A 22385-nucleotide genomic window follows, 5' to 3' on the forward strand; every position below is an offset into this window, starting at 1 on the left:
AACATGTTTTCCCCACATCAAGTTCTCATAGAAAATTTTCCATTTGGAGGACTTTCTCTAGATCAAGCATTTTTAAAGTTCAATTAAATAAAATTTTAAGGAACTGAGTTCTACAATATATTTCTATTCATATTTCTAAATACTCAACTCTAAAAGACATAAAAAAAGTAGTGATGCAATCACTGGATAGCAAGGCATGTCCACATTTCAAATAGTCATAAATCATATGTAATGATATAACAATAGAAGGTCAAAAATATGAAGCAGGTTTATCATAATCATATTGCATTGGGGAAAAAAAAAAAGCATAACACGCTATTTAGTTACCTAAATTGATTTACAGGAAAGGGGTTTCCTAGAAGTCCTCCGATGAACCAAGTGCAGATAATCTGCAGGTGGGGAGTGCATGTCTTATTTCTATCTATTCCCTTGAATAAGAGAATATGAGGTAATCAGAGAATAGGCAATGCATTCTGAACTGTTCTGCTAAGTGTCCCAGGCAAGTCAAATCAAAATGCTTCAGAAAAGTAAGGCCTAGTTGAGTGTTTGGGTAGAGGCCCCCCTTTGATCAGCTAGTTGCTAAGTGGAAGTCCCACTATACACTTATTCTGTAGAGATGGATGGATCGCGCTGTAGAAAAGGCTGGTTTGCTGAGGCTGTGTCTCTTCCACCTTTACTCAGCCTTCTCTGCATTTACCAAGTTAGGTCCTCAGAGTGGTGAAGGAAAATAAGCCATTTTCCTTCATAAGTATCATTGGAAGATTCCTCTATATTAATTGTATGAACCTTAGAATACTTACAGATTTTTTTTTTAACTTAATTTTTTTTTTTTTTTTCGTTTCAAAGAGTTCTCAGTCCCCACCCCACACGAGGGACCGTGAAGGGGCACTAAAGTGCATTTTGATGTAGGGGATGGTAGAGTTTAAAGGTGCTGTCCAAGCTAAGAAACAAGATGATGCTGTTTAGAAAAGAAAGGCAATTCCTTCTACCTCTGTCTTAGGAGTCAGCTGAGGGAGGGCAGTGAACTGTACCCTCACCAGAGGATTGTCCTAACTCTGAACGTTAGAGAAAACTGTGTAAGGACCTGCACATATAGACTCATTTATTTGTCCAAAATAGCAAAAATAGGCCTATTTCACCCTTAAGAAAGTATTTGCAAATCTGATGAGTCAGGATCATAAAAACGTGAGTGGATTCCAGATGCAATCCACGTGGGCATGCTCTGTGGCGCTAGCTATGCATCTTCAGCTTGAATGAACATGCTGCTGTTCCTTTTCATCAAAACATGACTTCTGAACTACCATAAATAAAATACACATGAAACAATTAAAATTTTTTTTCTTACAATAATTACTTTTACATTAAAAAGTCACCATCATCTTCAGATATATCGAAAATTAGGACTCTAAATCTTATTATTTTCCAGTCTTAGTTAACAATCTTGCACAGGCCCGATAATCCAAAACTTGGAGCTCTGTTCTGCACAGCTTGGCAGGTTTCACACAGTTTGACAGGTAGGCAACTGTGAGATATGCATTTTTAAAATTTTAGCATTTTCTATCAAAACAGTCTGAAATCTTAAAATCCCCATAGTGACTGTATTTGTGCAATGCCACAGTCATGTAGCTAGAAAGGAGAAAACAAAATACAGTCTGGAAGATTAATCACAGTCCAAGTTTTCTTGGTCTTCAGTTTAAACAACGATGAGCCCAGGAAATCCAATTAAATACAGTGCCTTAAATAGGAGAAGAGTTGGTCCTGGAATAGAATAATTTAAGCTCTACTAAACAGGGACAGTCTCAACCACGGGAGATTTGATACACTCTTCGTGCAATCTGCTCTTTTCTGCAAGGCTCAAAGAATTTTCAGCAGGATGCTCCGAGAGGTGACTATCACCATTCAAGGTGGGGACAAACCCTTCCTGGGAAGGGCCTTTCAAGTATGAGTGAAATTCCACTTGAGGATGATTAGACCTGTGTTCGGGATATAAGCTATTGCAGGGCACCCCGCTATCATTTTCGGAAGAGGAGCAGCAAACGATGACAGAGGGGTTGGCAGCTGGGTAGTGGGAGGCACCGTAGGCCTCTTCCGCTTGTCGGGCATAGTCAACGAATTGCTCTGGGGTCATGGTGTAAGGCACCAGCGAAAGGGTACCGTTTTTGACAGTATCTCGTTCTGAGTAGTTCTCAGCGATCTGGCTAGCAGTTCCTGGAATGTGGCTATCGATTTGGTAATACAGAGTTGAAGAGTTGGCATAAAAAGAAGCATTTTTTGCGTGGCTTTCGTGAACAGCAGTGCCATCGGAATAACAAAGGACCGAAGGAAGAGGGACCACTTCAGCGTGAGTGCCCAGACCTTCCACGAAGCCGTCTCCTTTATCATCGTCGTCATCTTCCTCCTCCTCCTCTTCCTCCTCCTCCTCCTCCTCGTCTGACTCGCTAGGCGCCAGGCTTTGGGTGCTGGAATCGGTGACTCCACTGCAAAAGCTGCTCCCATCCTCCTCCTCTTCGTCCTCCTCCGCTTGGCAATCTAATTCCTCCGCAGACTGCAGGTGCAGCACTGCAGCCTGGGGTTCAGTTTCAATCTCAAAATTTTCTGCGATAGAATATTCTACGGAGTGAGCGACGGGGCCCATGGAACTACTGTGAGCACTTATCTCACCGTGGCAGCCGTTCAGCGTGGGGATTTGCTGCTCTCGGTTTTTCTCCAGTTCAAGTTTCATTATTGTGTGCAAAAAGTGAGTCCGGACACGGATAGGATTAAATTCAATTCTACCTGCTGTGTTACTACAACCTTCTTTAGTGCAGCCACACGGGAAAGACATACGATCCACCTTAGAAGGAAGAACACAGATTAGCACCATGGAACTATTACAAGCCAAATAAAAATTTGCTTCCTTCCAGCAACCCCTTTGAATAAAGTAATCCACTTAATTCCACTATGTCAGAGCAAATACTAATAAAACTGCAAATAGATATGAGAAGGGGAAGTGAAGTCTTAAATCATAAGAGTTAAGTAGTTTCTAAACCCATATTTAAGATAAAAGTAGAAATTTGGTATATGGGGGCATTTTTATTTCTTTGATCTTGTCACCTCTAGTGCCTTCTTTACTTCTTTCTCCATTCCCTACATTTCTTTTCTCTTTATGCCTTTAATTTTGCTCTCATTTTTCAATGCTTCTATTCTTCCTATAATCTCCCTTTTTTTTTTTTTTTTTCCTGCTGGATTCCAGGTCACCTACCAATTTTAAACACACAAACTTATAGTACTTCTTCCCACCTGCTATTTTTTTTTTTTTTCATAGTGCTGGGATTAAACCCAGGGCCTTGTGCATGCCAGGCAATTACTCTACCAACTGAGCTATAACCCCAGCCCACACCAGCTATTTTTAATCTAACCTACATGATGTTCCTCATGCTACCTATATTCTTTTCCCTTTGCTCATTGTGAAATGAACTTCACTCTCAAAGATGTCCAGGTTGACACCACTTAGCATCATGCAATATTATAATTCATTCTCATTGGTTCAACTTGGTGCATGGGTGAATGTGAGCGTACTGCAGAGATGCAGTGGGTATACACACTGGCAAATGGTCTGGTCCTGGTCTCCCCTTTTCTTTCCCATTCCGTCAGACTACAGGCTTTTTGAGGGAAGGGGATGTATATACATTACATCAGTATCTCAGAATTACTTGAGTGATGGGCTCTAAGGAAAGAGTGATTGCATTAACCAAGGATTTTGGACTGATTTCTTTATTCAGGTGGTAAAATGGAAATCTGGGAAACCCATAGGTACTCCTAAGATATTTGCCAACTGTCTCGGATTCTACAAATCAACCTGTGTGCAAACCAAAGTACAGACAAGAAAAAAGCTTGCTCTGCTTCCCACCTTATCCAAATACAGGGAATATACTATGCTACAGAGGAGATTGCCAACTTAGTGTAGTTATCTCAGTCCCAATGAAAAGCAGTAGCAAATGTCAGTGGCAGAATCTGTAGCCATTTTCTTATGAACCTCTTTTCTGTGGATCCATCCTAAGCTATATTCACTTAAAGGGAACTGTTCTATTTTACTTGCAGGAAGGACTCTCTTTATTGAAAAAGCTGTGTCTGCATAAAATAATAGCAAGTAACCATAGACCACCAATGATGTTAGAGATAAATGGGACCTGAGAATTATCTAGTTCAGAGGTTGTAAACCTTTTCTCCCACTTTTAATTAGTTTTAACCTTTAAGTTTTTAGGAGTGTAACCAACTAGGTGAGATTGGTAGGGGATATTTTCCAACACTTATATAAACTTAAATTTTAGTCTCTTCTTGGGAGTAAAATAGGCTTTTCACTGCTGTATTCCCAAGTTGCAAAAAAAAAAAAAAAAAAAAAAAACTCTCTTATCTTGCAGCATAAGGACACTTGGACACTTTTTGTTGTTGTTGTTGTTTTGCTAAAGAAACCTTAACAGCTGGGAGTAACTGTAATAACTTTTCTTTCCCTCAGGAGTTTAAATATTTTAGTCTTCCTTGGCCATATGGTCTCTGTGCTACTACTCAGTTCTGCAGCAGAAGCTTGAAATTAGTCATAAATAATAGGGTAAATAAACAAATAAAATGGCAGTGTTCCAATAAAACTTTGTTTATGAAAACATGTAGTTGGCTGGATTTGGTCTGTGAGTTGATAGTTGGCCAACCCAACATAGTCCAGTCCATTCATTTTAAAGATGAAGAAATAGCACAGAGAATTAACCTGACTGGACACTTTCCTATAATCGACAAATAGCAAAAACAGTCTATTCATGCTTGCACTGGTCCATACCACCTTTAATCCATCATTCACTTCACACCCCATACATAGATCAGAAAACATTAACTCAAATATTAGGATGCCAATAGTTTCCAGAATGAGCTGGGTTACCTTTATATTGTACTTCATATATATATATGCACTTTGCAAATGTCCTGGAATTGACATTTCTCATTCCCTGAACTACACATCTTGCCTTTCCACAATTTTTCTTTTCCACATGCAAAACGTTATTTGCAACACTACTTCTTTACCGGGTGGTGTATAATGCTTTGTCTTTGGATGCCCTGACATCCACACCCTTACCTGACACTTAATGCCTGCCAAGCTGCAGGTACATGTTTCCGGATCACAGAACACTCTGCAGTCGCAGCCACAGTCCTCCCGTGACAGGCGGATGGCTCTCAGCTCGTGCTTTTCTTCCACATCAATCTTCTTCACTCCAGAGGCTCGCAGCAGTGCTCTTCGTTTTTTTGTTGGCAGGGGTTGTAGAAAGAAGTACTCATCTACTTCTGTGTTGTCCAAATCAATATCATCATCGGAAATGTCATCCACTGTAAGAGTGCTAGCTTCCTCAGACTCTACTGTGCCATTCTTAGTCATCTAGAAACACAGGGAAGTACATAAGAGATGGAGTTCAAGAAGGGTCCAAAGTCCCCACCTCAGCACTTGGGAAGAGCGAGCTAGTATATATCATCATGCCCCCACAATCAGTAAGTGTGTGTGAGTTCAATCGATTGCTTTTATTTTTCTCATTAGGAGAAGTCACAAAAAGGAAGACCGAGGCATGGAAATTGTGTGCTTTTAAAAATGTACAGGTTACAAAAGATGGACAACTGGAACTGTCAGTCTCCTATGGTCAGTAGTTACTGTTAGAGCCTGAACCAGAATGATAAGAAAAAGACCAGAGGTTCCAGATGCTGTCTTTAGATTCAGTTCAAAATGGGTAGCTCTGATGTTGGAGAAAGAATGTTCTGGTTCAGAAGTGAGAGCATCTTAGTGGAAGCCATCACCAACCAAGTCAGTAAATATCTTTTCCTTGAGATAACCACTCTTAACTTTGGGATTTCAGCAAAACTATGCACTCAGGAAATAAAGTTGTGCTGTGCTATGCTATTGGGATTATAAACATGATTACGCTACAGAACATTCCAAGGAATTGATATGAAGCAATCAGTCAGGTCAGTATGCTCTCAGAGAACAGTGCGGGCGCATGCTCATCAACTGACAACTGAAATGACAAACCAGGTTCCCAAAGGAGTTTGCCCAAAGCCATACCTTCTGCTTAACAGCTCATGTGAACGGCCATGCCTCACATACCCAGGAGTTGTTCTGATGCTATTTATATTTCTTTTGTAAATTAATCTCATCCATCAGTAAGTCCTGAATCAGTATTTCATTTCTGAGTATTACACCACAACATATTGTTTCCTTCATAAAAAAGGATTTAGAAAGAAAAGTTTTCTCTGAATATGATCAAGATATTTATTCTTAGGAGCAGTGCAAGAAAAAAAATGTAGAAAATCCATAAGAGATAAAGCATGGGATAACTAAATAAGGAAGCTATTTGGATTAATTTTTAAATTTATTACTTTCTAAACTTCATTCATTGTAACTATTACCTTGCTTAGTAATCTTCACAGTTCATCCATTAAACAGTTAAAATACCCTGGTGACATTAGACACCATTCTCATCCTCAAAAGAAAATGTCCAATATTTAGACAAGAATATTTATTACTATAAAAACCCCCCAAGATGGACAACTGTGAATGTATTAAAGAACAAACAGAATATTGGACTTTGCCCTCAGGTGGAGAAATTTTCACCAAAGAATCACCACAGTAGTAAGTGCATATTCCAATATATTAAAAAGGGTCCCTGAGATGTATTTGCAAAAACTACTAAATTACTTAAATCTATGATCTTACCAAGATGAGCGTTCCCCTTTAGCAGGCTATGTTGTTAGTATGATCCTCAGTTCATTTCTTCAGTTGGCATTGTGTATTGGTTAAACTATGACATGCATTACTAAGATATTACTTGGATTGGTGGTGGTTATCACTTTTGTTAATTCTTACTAACAAGTTGCACATTTCTATGTGTAAAGATCTAATTTTCTAAGAAATTCAAGTGTATAATTGCCTCACATGTCCAATCTTCTGTGACAGGCAAAGCTGCATGAACAAGTAGGGAGTGTTCCCTTTCCCATCTTGTCACTCTGTGGCAATAGATTTATTTTAATTAATTCTTGGCTTGCTTATGTGAACCTCAGCAAGCTTCTCAGTTCATGGCACATGTAGACACTAAGCACTTGGCTAGCATGACTCATTTCAATCCTTCCTCCCCACTTCATCTCCGTGTTCTATAATATTTAGGCTTTCTTGTGCAATTGGTAATATTATAACACCAATGAAATCTCCAACTTATAACAATGGATTTGGATGTACAAAATAACAATGGTTGTTATCAGACAACACATGAAATCTAAAAATCAAGACAAAGTAAGAATTTTGTCAATATGTAAAAACATATAAAAATTTAAGGCAACATAGACCATGAATTGGCATCTCAGAACTAAGAAACAAACAAATGTATCTCAAATTTAACTACAGATACAGTTTACTCCAAATATAAATGTCTTTAGAAATAAAAATCTGCATCTCTTATTTACAAGTTCTAGAATTATTCACTTATTATAATTTCATTTTAAAATAAAGATTCAAGTAAGAATCTAAAAGTCCTTCACATACAGCTATATACTATTTTCACTCTTGTTCAATAACCTACAGGAATTTAAACCTAGATTTTTAAAATCTCATGTTAATGTTGATGTGCTCTGGCAAGGTTGTCTCCTCACCTCTTCAGCATCATTTCTAATGAAGACTGGGAATATTCTATCTCAGTCTGGTCAATTGACTTGTCTTCCTCTTCTTATGGTTCCTGGTTGGTGTTGCTTCTGAGACATTCCCTACTATGACCTTGCATAGAACGATTGTGCCTGCTGGTTTCATTAAAATCCAGACTAGACTATTGAGTTTAAATGGTCTTCAGTATTAGAGTACTAAAATAGTATTTCCAAATGTATCTTCCCATATGGGATCAATAGGAAAAAAAGTCAAAGAGCTCCCTATTCTTGTCTACCAATTCACATTTGTTATTCTTTAAAGATCTGGTGTAAAGGAATCCAGGAAGTCTTCCAGGATTGACTCATTTACTATGCCAGACTCTTTATCCATGTCTATCGTCATGCATAAGAACATTCATGTTGTACAACATTGGTTCTCTCCTGACATGAATGCTACCTTTAAATGTTTTTTTTTTTTTTTTACCATCTCAAAATAGAATTATTAAAATTTCAGATTTTAATTCATCAAAAGCAGCCTCCTTATTTTAAGCATCAATGAAGCTCACTCAGAGTCATTTTGATCTCTCCAGGACGTACTTATAGGACATAATTCCCTGTTTCCTATTTTAATATGCTTCTCCCTACATGTCATAAATTATAAGTTTCTTATTGGTACCTAACACAATGCTGGGAGTCTAACATGGAGTCAAACAAACTGTATCTAAAAAGCTATTTCATTTATAAAATAACATACCCTGTAACCTGCATTTTCAAATGCATGCCTACTTTTGAGGTAGAAATCTTCAATCTAGGACTCGGACCATTTCTCACTTTGTGTTCTTTCTCCAGAAATAAGGTTGCCTCCCAGTAGCTCAAAAAAAAAAAATTTACTATTAAAAAATGTGGTTTAGGAACACTATCAAATAATTATGGCCTTTAAATTTGCTCTTGTCTTCATATATATGCATATGAAAGAAAGAGAAACTGAAGGTAGAGATGAAAGAGGTGGAAGAAAAAGGTATGGCATATAATAATATTAATAACAGTTTTAATTTTGTGTGCCAGAAACTGTTCCAAACACTTAACCTGATTAGCTCATATAGCAACACAAAAATCTTATGTGATATATACTATTATTATATCCGTTTAACTGATGAGGAAATCAAGGTACAGGAATGTTAAACATGCCCAACATCACAAATAGAGTATACATTAAAGTCATGATCTGAGATATTTGACTTTAAAGCTTGTGCTCCCTAACAGCATTGAGAATATATATATATATATATATATATATATATATATATATATATATATATATATATAAATATTCTTTTATATAATTAATATTTATTGAATAGTTAAATAGTAGTTAGTGATTATTTTGTATGAGCCACTAGGTATAGGTATATATGACAAAGACCTTAATCTCAACAGAGTGAAATAATGAGTCAAGGAATCTGGCAATTTCAACCCAGCTTGAAAGGATTTCCTAGCTTATGGTGAATACAGCATTTGAGGAGCACCTACAGGTAGGGCTGGCAGTGGAGTGAAAAGGGAAAACTTCCAGATGAAGCTTAAATCTGAAGGTGGACGGGCAGTCAGAAGAACAGTGGAGACAGAAGGCCTCACTCCCCCAGCAACAAGGAGGCCTGCTCTGGGACAGAACATGATGGATTCTTTGACCTACAGAGCATACATGATTGGACTTTGGTGGAATCACTCTCCATAAAGAAAGAACTAGAGAGAAAGAAATAGCAGTTCTTCAGAGTAGCTCCTGTTTATCTGTCTTAGCCAATGAAAGGTGGTAAGTGATAACTTGACTCATGGTTTGATCTAATGATCTTTATCTCATCTTATATTTTTCCTGTATGTGTATACATTTATCTATATTGTACTGGGAGGATCTTAAGAGGTGTGTGTGTGTGTGTGTGTGTGTCCTTGATCCAATGACAACTCTGAAGATGGCAATTGTTTCTTGGGCTACTGGGTAAACTTGTCTGGACTCTCTCCACATATTAAAATATTATAACTTGTTTTAGACAGAATCTTAACATCTTACTTTTGAAAAATTGTACCCACTAATAAGCATGAGAAAGCAATTTCTGAAAACACAGTTTTGCCCACGTATACACACCTGAGGAATAGGATGTATTATTGTAAGAATCAGTGGAATGACTCCAAGACTATCAAATAACCAATTCAATGCAAAATGGGTAACAATACTGAAAATGTAGATTGACTAAAATGCTAAAAGAAGAAACAAAGCAAAACACAAAAATAGATCCAGTTCCTTTCATCAGTGAAATTGTATATTTAGTAGTAAAGTCTCCTGTTTCTTAAAAAAATATAAGCACGTGTAAAAATGAGAGTGGATATAAGAATGTGCAAATGAATTCAGTTCCACAAACACCGATTACTCCCTATTGTAACAAAGATGATGATGTTGAGGAAGACCTGAGCCACCATATATTGAATACCAGGTGCTGAGTGTCATACTTTGTACAAATTATCTCATGTAATTTGTACAATGATCTTATGTTTTTTTTTGTTTGTTTGTTTGTTTGTTTTGTTTTGTTTTTTGGTACTTGGGAAAACTGGAGCATGGGGAAGGTAATTTACCAAAGTCTATCTAAATTAGCTAATTCATGATGGTACTGAGCATCAAACTCAGGTTTATTCAACTTCAAAGCATGAAGCTGATTGTCAAGATCAGTTTGGAGTAAAAAGTATTAAGAGTTACAGTGTCACAAGCCATCCATGAGCTGTGTGTGAGAGCTATGTGCACTTGAGCATATGAGGGGACTGGTTTGGCTTTGAGAGCTGATTAGGCTATGCCATGTAAGTGTGCCTCTCCTCTTGCTCTGCCTGTGATCCCTCACAGCACCTGAGATGGGTATGACTTGCCAAGATGTCAATCAATCTGCTGACCACAAGACATTACCAAGCAAGACTCCAACCTTTTGAAATCCTATCCCTTGCCTCATTTGGGTGGAATATTCTATTGAATGTCTTCCCCAATAAATGAAAGGGGAGGGGGGTTCGGGTACACTTGCTCTGTAGCTCCTTTCAGCACTATCCAGCGTGGAGTTAACCCTACGGGTCACTGATCAGTCCCACCCTCAAACTCATGTTTGTGTTTTTCATGGTTTCTTTTTTTTTTTTTATTGGTTGTTCAAAACATTACAAAGCTCTTGACATATCATATTTCATACATTAGATTCAAGTGGGTTATGAGCTCCCATTTTTTTACCCCAAATACAGATTGTTTCTTTGCCATTTTCTCAGTCTATTGCTGCAGCCAGCTCCTTTGAACCCAGCTCATCTAGCCAGCCTGGCCAGCTGGCGACATTATAGTAAAAAAAAAAAAAAAAAATGATGGAAGAAAAATAGATTAGATTCCAGCCACACTCCAAAAGCTGATCTCAGTGCAATCGGTAGGAGATGAAGACCAGTGCACATTACCTTAGAATTCAGAAATAAAAGATATGATTCAGTCATAGAGAACAAGAGCTCAGAAGAGGGGAAGACAGACGGAGCTGAAAAAAAATGGCACCTCTTCAGTCAGCGTTGGATTTGGACCATATGGAGGTGGCTCTTCTAATGGAGATGTTGTCAGGCGAAGCTGGTCAAAGCTGGCTGAAACAATGTGCTATTCTTTTGATTTTCTTACCTGACTCATTGATCTTGGATTGCATTTAATTGCTATTGCTCATTCTCTAATTTTGCCATAATATATTAGTTGATTTCATGTGTCGTTCTCCTATCCATGCTATGAACATATTGAGAACAGAGACAGTCTGTCTTGTCCACTAATGTCTCTCTGGCACCTTGATAATTGCCAGTCTCACAGTAATTGGTTAACAAATATTTTGGAATGAATGAATTTTCTTAACCACTACACTATACTGCCAAATACTGTACTAGGTATCAGGGTTTATAAACGCATGACTGTTCTACCATCTAAAGAACTTCCAGTCTACTCTGGAGGTCATGTAACAGATATGACCTAGTATAGTAAGTGCAAAAAAAATATACATGCAGTTTACAGAAGTAGCAGGAGGAAGACAGAATAGGCAGATAAAAAAGAAGACTGCATACAAAGACACAAAGCAGAATTACTTATTTTCTATTCTGATTCCATACTCTCTAACAAGGAAGAAAACATTCAAGCCAGAAATGGGAGAAGAGACATGTCAGGAAGGATTTAAAGCAAAAATTGGGGGGGGGGGGAGACAATGAAAGTGCACTCAGCTGTTTTATATAAGAATCCCCAGGCCCAGACAATTTATGCTTTAGAACAATGGAGAAGATTGAAGTTATGATTGCTCAGTCTAACATCTGTGAAGACTCATGGGGAAAGGAAATAAATGATGATCAAAATGGGAATGAATTGTTTTTTAAAAAAAAGGCTAATTCTGGATAACAATATTCTAGAAAGAATTATTTAAACAGATGGTTTCAGTACATGGGATAGAGGAAAACAGTGAATAAGAAACTATTGTCTAGGTTCACTGCAGAGAAAATATCCTTTTTGTAAATGAACTTCATCTTTATGCAGAACCTTGACATATAAAAGATAAAAGTGGGATGAGGTGCACAGTGTCCTGGGCCTGCTGCCCTGTTCCCTGACTTCAGACCTCATGGATTACAGTTGGAAAATCAGTGCTTTGCTACTGAGAATTTCTTATTCTTATCTCTGAGACGAAAATCTAGTCCTGAGAATTTCTCACTTTAGACTTCTAACAAGATTGCTTTGCTCTTCTCATACAAAGACGGAATATAAACCAATTAATAAAACTATGAATGGATGCATAAATTTTTAGTTAGTTCAACAGTGAAAATATCTCTAAGATCAGTGATGCTCATCCTATTTTGTACCACTATTGAAGTCAGGTATGAGGGTGTGGCAGCTCTACGTTCTATCAGTATCAGTGGTCCATCCCAGCAATGTTTTCCAGTAAAGGTCATGGTGGGCCCTCTTAAGGTCACTACTAGGACAGGATATCCCAAACTTGACCCCATGGTATGAACAGTTTTAAATCTATAACTTGGATGAGAACCTAAAAGGCAAGCTTATCACATAGGCAGATGACAAGATCACATTCATTGAAGTTAAATTAAAAAAAAAAAAAAAAACCCAAAAAACTATTGATTGCTCCCTACAGACCATGTCCAGCACTAAACATGGTTCTAGCCCTGGAGGTGTTATAAAATTTCAATTTATATCATAATGCAGACTTGGTTTAAAAGCAGGGAGTTAGGTTTATTCATTATTTTTGTTTGTTGCTTTATTTTTTGTTTGTTTGCTTTTTTATTCCATACCAGTGTAATATAAACAAACAAACTGATCAAGCTACCAAACACTACTGTAACTTTAGTTATATCCATGGAAAAGGCATCCACAATTTGAATTAATGTAACACATTTCTGGGCACTGAATAGATCCCATCCAGAGTCCCAGATCAAGTACCTTATTATGAAGTAGACATTAATAAATACTAATATATCCACAGGAGGAAAACCAGGGCAACAAAAACTGAAAGGGCTGGGGTTGTGGCTCAGAGGTAGAGCGCTCACCTAGCATATGCGAGGCCCTGGGTTTGATCCTCAGCACCATATAAAAATAAATAAAATAAAATAAAAGTATTATGTCCAACTATGAATTAAAACAAAAAAGTAAAAAAAAAAAAAAAAAAAAGAAAGAAAGAAAGAAAGAAAAAAAAAAAAAAACTGAAATCCATGCCCTAAAGGGTTAATAGAAAGAATGAAGGATGCTTCATTCTACAGAAGAGAAACACATAAATCCCATAGACTATCTTCAAATATTTGCATGTGTATCAACACCACATTCAAACCCTTGGAATGTCGAATATAAAGAATTATTCCATGTACTTAGAAGGCAGAATTGGGGTCAAAAGAAGTGGTAAGATAGCAGCAGGTTGCTCAGTGTAAGGAAGAGTTTTCTAATGATTAAAGGCATGAATGAAACGTGCTACTTCAAAAGAGCAGTGTGCTCCGGGTCATCTAAGATGTGGAATTACCTGCTGAAAGTACAAGATATATATTTAATAAAAGGAATTCTTGGTAGTGTGGTATGAGCTGAACAGATGACCTAGTCTCTAAGGTCTCTGACAATCTAAGAAAAACATTTATGTTACTTAAATATTCAGTGAAATCTTACAGTATAATTTCATATTTCATTAACTGTTAATTGTAGGTGGCAAATTTGCATCCGTTTATTTATGTCTTTGAAAAGCCAGGAATATTTGCTTGTTTTGTTAACTTTTATTCTTTTCAACGTGAAATGGGCACAGTGACATGCCTCTGTAGTTCTGGCTACTTGGGAAGCTAAGAAAGTAAAATCAAACTCTTAAACCCAATAGTTTGAGGTCAGCTTGGGACATGAAGAAAGACCCCCATCTCAAACAAACAAAACAAAAATATTAATTCCAACAATATGAAGTCATAAGAACTCCTTGGAAAATACATTATTGAAAAAAGTCACCAGAAAGGATAATATTAACATATAAGACAAAACAACTTGGGAAAAAAAAAAAAAACCATAAGCTATAAATTCCTTTATCCTTCCTTTTGGTTTAGACCAACAATTCCTCTTTCATTGGTGGATAATAAATCAGGATGAATCCAGTAGCCTGCTGCTAAATATTTAAAAATCTATACTTATAAAAATATTATAGTTTGTTGTGATTGACAAGTTTCATGGTTCACATACTCCCTTCATAGTCAATTTCAAACTTTTGTTGGGAAGAGATGTATATAAATCCACAGTAATGAGCCAATTCAGTGAGCTGGCTCCAATACACCACTGGATGTCCCTACATTTAAACCAGGAGAATCAATGCAATTGATTTTCCTAAACTAAAAAGTAAAAAACAACAACAACAACAACAAAAACAATGTTTTTTATACAGGAAGAATGTGATGATTTGATTACATATGTCTAATTGTACTTTTTCAAATAAAATGCCAGTGATGTGCTGAAAGAGCATATTCTTAAATGTATTTCATATGTATCAGGATGAATTCCACCCTACCAGTCTCTATCACTTTGGTTAGGTATATTTTTTGTGTACTTTTCAGAAAAGGTTGTACATACAATAGTGCAAATACTTGAAACAGCAAAGTTTTCTGCTTGGTATTGAAGCAGGCCTCTACTTAGGAATTCATTCTGGAAGCTTTGACAATAAGTATGCTCTGAAGTGATTGCTACAGAGTCTAACAGAGAAATTATGTAGGGATAAATGGAGTTCTAAAATATCCTGACCCCAGACAAAGACATGTCTAGGAAAGAATTACAGATTAGGTTCTTAAAATACAAATCCCAAAGTGTTCAAACTATGGGTCCAAGATACTATTCAAGCATCTCACACAAGCCCCTATTCCCTTTCATCTCCCAGCACATTTAAAATCTTTACCTGGAGGATTAATCACGGAGCTTTTGAAGAGATACAAAGGGAGGGCTGGAGGTGGAGTAGAAAATTACAATGCTGCATGGGTGAAGTACTTAAGAATAAAATAGTCATAGATTAAATCTGAGATAGGGGTTGAAGATTTACATAGGGATATTGTAAGAGTTTAGTCATTAAAGTATGAGTTAAAGTCTGGTTTTATTCATTTATTTTTAGTTAGGAAAGGGAGACAGCAACCAAACATTATTCAAGAAATATATGGCTGAGAAATTGAAAAAAAAAAAAAAGGACAATGCTGAGAAGTGATTGGATGTGGTAACAGGAGTGGGGTTAGATCCTTAATCTCAGAAAGAAAAAGAAGAAAAACCTGGGTTGCAAAATCTTTGAGAAATAGAGTCAAGTCCAAGCTGTGGAAGCTAAATTAAATTTCCTAGAATAAGGCAGTAGAATCCAGTAAGATAGAACCCAGAGGCGATCAGAATGCCAAGTCTCCTACTTACAAATGGCTGCCTAATGCATTTTACAGATACATGAGAAATGGAAGTAAAAGCTAATTTAATTGTTCGACAATGTGGTGCAGATGATGAAATCTAAGCACTTAATTTGGAAAAGAGTATAGAATTAAGATGACTGCATTGATTACTGTGAAGTATATGACATGTGTGAATGGGCTTGACAGAGAAAGAAAACTGTGCTCTGTAATTTAGAAATCCACAGCTACTTATTTCTTCTAGGAACATGCATTTTATTCATTCAGCTTTCCCCCCCACAGTTGTTTATAGACAATGTTTAAAACATCAACACCACGAATAAAAAAAACATACTTGAGCATCCTTCCATAAAATTGTATTTGTTCTACAAAAATAATTGTATATATTATTTTTCTCTATTTATATACCGTATAACTTAGGAGGCTGATTTACTAAATGAGAACCAATTTTATAATCAAAATCTACATGTCTATTCTTATTTTGTTACCAAAATATTTATTGTGAGGTAAGTCTTCAAGTGTGTATGTATATGTTTGTTTAGTTGTTTATTTATGTGGTGCTGAGGATCGAACCCAGGGCCTCACACATGTGAGACAAGCGCTCTACCACTGAGCCATAGCCCCAGCCCCTGTATTTTTCTTTTTAGTCCTTTTTCTCTATTAAAGCATCATTGGGAAAAGAGTCATTGAATAAATAATTCCCCTAATTGGAACTCAGCAAAGATTTCCTAGAAAAACAGGAAGAAACGGTAGAAGAGAAATCTGTCTTTATTTTTTAAGATTGTTGGTAAGTGGCAGGAAAGCTACCCAGTTCCAACTCCAATGAGTGTCCCTTGGCATTTTGCCTGGGCTCCTTAATGAGGAATTGGGAATGTTTGACTTGTCAGATGCTACCTCCCCTCTGCCCTAACTTAACAGACAGTAACTCCCAGAGGACCATCTCAGGCAAAAATGCAAGGGAGCAAAGTTTGGCTCTCACAATCCTTTAGTTACTCTTTGGACCCCTCCTCTGTACTACTGATCTTCTGTTGCCCAACTCAAAATAACGGAATCAATGTAGACACATTTGTTTTCTTACTTATCCCAGAGGAATTCATACTTCAAAACAAATGTCATTTTCAATAAGAGTGAAATTTTAAATATCAGAGTGAAATTTTTAGATTCCTAATGTTTTGGATAACTAATTTTAGATTTTGTACAATTAGACCTAGACAAGTATAGTCAATGATATTTTTTAAATCATAAAAGTTAATATGCTAGAAGAATTTCAATTAAAATATACAAGTTTTTCTCCATTAATTCATCTCAGATTTTTGAGACAACTGGTCCACATTGCTGTGATATTTTAACTTCATGTACCATGTGTTTCTGAATATTTCAAATGCATTGAGGCTAAGCTCAGTCACTTCAGAATCCTGTTATCCTTCAGCTTGGTATTCATCTGGAAATAGAAATGAAAGCCAAATGTGTTTTGTTTACATCTTTGCCAAAGAGACAAACTGCATGTTTCCCCTTATTAATAAAAAACTGACATATGACATCCACTCAGATGGCTGCCTCTCCAACTTCCAACACTAAGCACTATTTTAAAAATAAATCAATACTACAGTGTTCTTTTTGTTTCTTATTTTCTTCTTTAGCTTCTTTAAAAAAAGACACGGGAGTATCTGTGTACAAATATATCAGCACCTGATATATCACTGCCTGATATGGAGGAAGGCTGCTGTAGGTTTGTGGCTTTCCCTCATGTCCATCACATGTACCATGCGTATATAAGAAGTTCACCACAGTAAATCTTTTGGTTCTCAGATAACATTATATTCTCCCTAAAAACCCAGAAAAGGATAACCCCCCACAAGTACACAGATATTTTCCCCCAATGCCTATAGGAGATAATCAATTAATTTAAGAATAGGAAAAAACAAGATAACACAATCAGTTTTCTAAGTGAACCTGTTACTTAATATCTTTTGTTTTTCTTTTTCCTCAGTTGCAAACATATTTTGATAACTTATCTATTCTACTGGGTCTCTGTGGGGATCAAACTAAACATTGTTTGTAAAATGCCTGGTAAATAAAATTCATTAGTGATTGTCAACCTTTACTATTTTTCTACCAAAATTTGAATTTGAAGAAAGACTTCACTCTTTGTGTGTGGGGGGGTAGAGTTGGTTTGTAATAGGTTACAAAGGTAGAGAATGGATTTCAGAAGCAAACTTGGTAACTATTACTAAATTACTACATGACATGCTATCATAAGTCACAAAATAATGGTGTATTGCTACTGGAAAAACTGAGGGATTTTCACTGAAATATGCCAAAAATACTGACAAAGGAAATATAAGTCACTCTCTGGGCTAAGTTGTGCCCAGTTTAAGTGATTGCCTTGTAATGCAACTGGGAACAAGGCACAAGCATAACTTGCAAAATATTTACAATAACATGTTTCAAAACACATATCACACCTCTGCTGATTGATTTCATAAAAAAATTTAGGTAGCACAGGTGGCTTATGGTACTTCAGGCATTTAATGAATACCCTTTTTTAAGTATGTTGGATTACCTGAAAATATTTCCTTTCTCACTAGATAATGATGATAGAATATTCCTATGTATTGATAGGGTGTTGGACCCACACAAACATAAAGAGCTCTGAGTTGACAGAAGACATTTTCTCAATTTCTGTACTTCTCTCCACTTAATCTCTGAAGGGGCTCAACAACAAGAATCCCTACCTAGATGCCTTCCCAACACCTCTTGAAAACTCAAAAGCCTCTCAAACTCAGTATGTCCAAGAGAGCTCTCATTATCCACCCCACCCACTATCTGTGCATCTTCCTCTGTTGCTTGTCATTTCCTGTCACAGCAAACAATACTATTACCTACGCCGCCCATTCCATTTTGCAACCCAGAAACGTAACTGTCATTCCTGATTATCTCTCTCTTCCTTCCAAATTCAGCCCATCATTAAGCACCATTGATTTTACTAATTTTCTCCTCTTCCCTTTCTCTTTGTCTCCCCTGCTTCAGACTAACCTAATTGGCCATCACCTGTCTTCTACACTATGGGATGCCTTCTACCTGGCCTAATTGCCTAGGTACCCTCTTGTCCCAACATGGCCTTCCCTACCCCCAAACTGTTCTCACACATTACAAGAACTGGATTGCATTATTTTAGCACCCTAACCCTGATTTTAAAACTATTGACTTTTGATGTCCTTAAGACGATGAGAAAAAATTACCTTAATGTGTTTTACAAAGCCTAAGCCCTTCTCCTTCATGATGATTGACCATTCTCACCTCTGCTCCAGTCAAATAAACCTTGTGTGCTCACTGATCCCTCCCAGCATAAGGCATCTCTGGCTTTCCTAAAGCCTGAAACTCCTGCCAATTCTCTTTGCCTGGTTACCTCTTCAGATTTTCATCTCACTTCCTCAAGGAAGCATTTCTTGACTTCTTGTGCCACATGAATTTCCTGTTTTACATTTTCACAGTGCTTTACATCTTTCCTTTATAGCACTGAAGGAAAAAACAAATCAAGATTTTATTTTGTTTGACACCTTGATTAATATTTTTCTTTTCTATTAATCTGTAAGTTCCTGTAGAGAGGAGACTACATCTATTTTTGGTTATTCATTAGCCCCCCAGCACAGGCTATATGAGCAAGCAATGTTCAGTAGTAAATATTTGTAAAATAAATGAAAAAATGATGTCAGGTACGTTTCCCATGAAAGATTATATTGTTTTGCTTAAAAAAAAAAAAAAAAAAAGACTCAGCAAGCAGTCTGTCATGTAAAATGCAGTTCCAGCTATGACTGTTAAAAAGATTGACTCATATTGTTATAAGGATATGGAGTTTTGCAGAAAGTGAGTTTATACTTCTTACCTTTAGTTTTAAAGAGTTCAGCTTCTCCTCCCTGAGGTGCTCCCTCAGCATCTCCCGGTGAAGCCTCTCCTGCTCCCTGGCAAACTCGCCAAGGGTGTACTGGCGCACGCTGTTGTGGCGGCTGGACATCCCCAGGGTGCTGCCCCCTTGGCTGGGCACGCTTGTGAAGCCTTGCCTCCGGGTGAAGTAGTACACAGTGACACAACTAAAATGCACATTCTTGGTCCTCAGCCGCTTCTCCCTTTTGAGAATGGAGGAAGCTGGAAGGAAAAGAAAAAATCTGGTCAACACCAAGGGTAGCGTTTCTCAGATGAGGTGAAGAAAATGCCCCTTGGTCTTGTGTCTATGTATGCTCAACACTTCTGGGTCCTTAAAGATTCTAAAACTCTTGTATCCCAGAGTTGAAGAAAAGACCTTTTAATTTCCTTTTGTATACTTTTTTTTTATAGCTATGGCAGAGTAAACTTCTCATTTCCCCTAATTCCTTGCAATTTGGTTTTATGATTTTTACACAAGTCGTATTGTATGATAATAAGGATAGACATAATACAAACTTTCATACCTTTAATCTCATTTCCAGAAAATGATGTTCGGCCTTAAAAAAAAAAATTTGGCTAATTACGAAAGAAAATATAGTTACATGAGAGGAATAAGTTCTAATGTTCGACAGCATAGTACAGTGATTATTGTTGACAACAACAATATATTTTCTACAGAACTAGCAGAAAGAAGTTGGAAATTTCCCAAGGCAAAGAAATGATAAATGCTTAAGGAGATAAAAATGTTAATTACCATAATCTGAAAATCCACACATTGTATGCATGTATTGAAAAGTCACACTGCATCCCATAAATATGCACAATCATTATGTGTAAATAAAGATATAGTGCTTGCAATACTTAAAAAAAAGAAAATTCTAAAAATCAATAAAAATTCACAAAATGACTCACTGTTACTACTTAGATATACTAATAACCTAAACTAACAAAACTTTCATTTCACAAAAATAACATCCCATTAAACAGCATTATAGAAAATGGGATTTTAATCCAAGGACTGAGAAAATTGCAAATGCCACAAGATATTTCAGAACTCTTATATTTTTTATCTTTTATTCTTTAAGTAACAAAAATTACATATATTTATGGTGTGCAACAATGGTGTTCTGATATATGTGCACATTGTGGAATGGCTAAATCAAGCTAATGAACATATCCATTAACTTCCATACTTTTTTTGTATGTGGTAAGAATCAGAATCTTTATTATTAGTTATTTTTGTGACATTAGCAAAATACACAGAATATACAGAGCATCAGTGAGAGTTGAGGTACACAGTACAGTTGAGAAACAGTCATATTATCCACATAACCTTTGGAATTGAAAGACATGGTAGATATTAACGGGGTCACTACTTTTATTTTATAGTGAAGTAACCTAGGCTAGGGCCTTTGAGTGATTCCTTTATATAATTTGTTTCAGAATTAAATTCCAAAATTCCAAATCTGGTGCCATATTATCAGAGACTTTCCCACTGGGAAAGGAAAGGCATATTTAATTAAGAATAAAATCATGCTATAATGGGCTGATTCTCCTACCCTACCCACCCCCATATGTTCAAGTCCTAAGCCCCAGTACCTCTGGATGTAATCTCCTTAGGAAACAGGCCTTTAAGGTGAAACTGAGTTAAAATGGGGTCATTTGGGTAAAAACTCAGCCAATATGACTGGTGGCCTTATAAAAAGGTAAAATATGGACACAGATGTGGAGAGAGGGAAGATGATATGAAGGGACACAGAAAGAATGTCATTAGGAGAGGGACACAGAGCTGCCATAAGACAAGGAGTGTCTGTAGCTACCAGAAGCTAGACTATGAAAGGGAAAGCCCTTCCCTTTCAGGTTTCAGAGAGAGCATGACCACCCTGCTAATACGATCATTTTGGTTTTCCAGCCCCCAGAATTGTGAGAAAAGACTTTTCTTTATTTTAAGCCACTCAGTTTGTGGTACAGTTTTAATGGCAGCCTCAGGAAACTAATACCTGTGCTCAATCAGAAAAACAGAAAGAAGCCAGGAACGGAGAAGCAATTCCTGGATGCCAAAGTAATTAATACATTATGGTTTATGGAGTACTTCTCATGTGTTTTACCATGCAAAGACTTTACATGAATTGTTTCACTTTATCCTTACAACTCTTTGAGTTGATATTTTTTATGGTTGCATTTTTAGGACATTAAATCACTAAAAGTTGAATAACATGGCCAAGATTATTTAGTGGTGAATTTGGGATTCGCTAGCCCAGAGCCCAGGCATAGGTCACAGGCACCATGTCACTGTGAGATTTGAAGCCACCCTACTGTTGATTAGTAGATGGATACCTGGCTGCATATGGCCTCTGGTAGATACTACCTGCTGCTTATTTCAAAGATGACCTTGATTTAGACAGTGTATAAGCAGTGGAATAAAAGTCACTACAGTAGCACTTAGAATTTAACCTAAGAATATTCTTCAAGCAGCTACAATTTCCTTTGTCTCATTTTTGAACCATAACAATCAAGGCAAATATAAGAGAGGTTACTATGATCAATCTCATTTTGTGGATTTGTTAATACAATAAATATAAATTGAGCATCTACCATATGTCAGATCCTTTCTAGATGGTTGGAATACATTGCTAAAAAAATCAGGTAGAGATGCCTTCCTGCCTGTAGCTACCATTCCAGGAATGAGAAACTCAGAATGCAGAGACTCAGCAGATTAGAATAGAATTGTGACATTAGCATAAAAATTCAGCTCTCCTAACATTCTCTCCTTTTCTACTGTTTGAGTTCCCCAGAAGAAATTGACAGAAAACAAATGCTTTCAAATACGTACATAATTTATCCATTCATTTGTGTATATATTCATTATAAAATACTTATACTCCTGGCAGCAC

General features: G+C 36.8%; 1 protein-coding gene across 1 annotated transcript in view; it reads right to left on the reverse strand.

Moving 5' to 3' along the window:
- Positions 1 to 1783: 1783 nt before the first annotated feature.
- Csrnp3 (cysteine and serine rich nuclear protein 3) overlaps positions 1784 to 22385 on the reverse strand; it is a 69774-nt gene continuing 49172 nt past the window's right edge. Inside the window, exons 2-4 of the mRNA XM_076866506.2 lie at positions 19454 to 19713; positions 5105 to 5401; positions 1784 to 2833 (exon numbers count right to left, since the gene is read on the reverse strand). Coding sequence (XP_076722621.1) covers positions 1784 to 2833; positions 5105 to 5401; positions 19454 to 19713 — 1607 coding nt within the window. The remainder of the gene's footprint in view (positions 2834 to 5104; positions 5402 to 19453; positions 19714 to 22385) is intronic.

This window comes from Callospermophilus lateralis, chromosome 9, assembly GCF_048772815.1.
Source record: "Callospermophilus lateralis isolate mCalLat2 chromosome 9, mCalLat2.hap1, whole genome shotgun sequence".
Taxonomy (NCBI): domain Eukaryota; kingdom Metazoa; phylum Chordata; class Mammalia; order Rodentia; family Sciuridae; genus Callospermophilus; species Callospermophilus lateralis.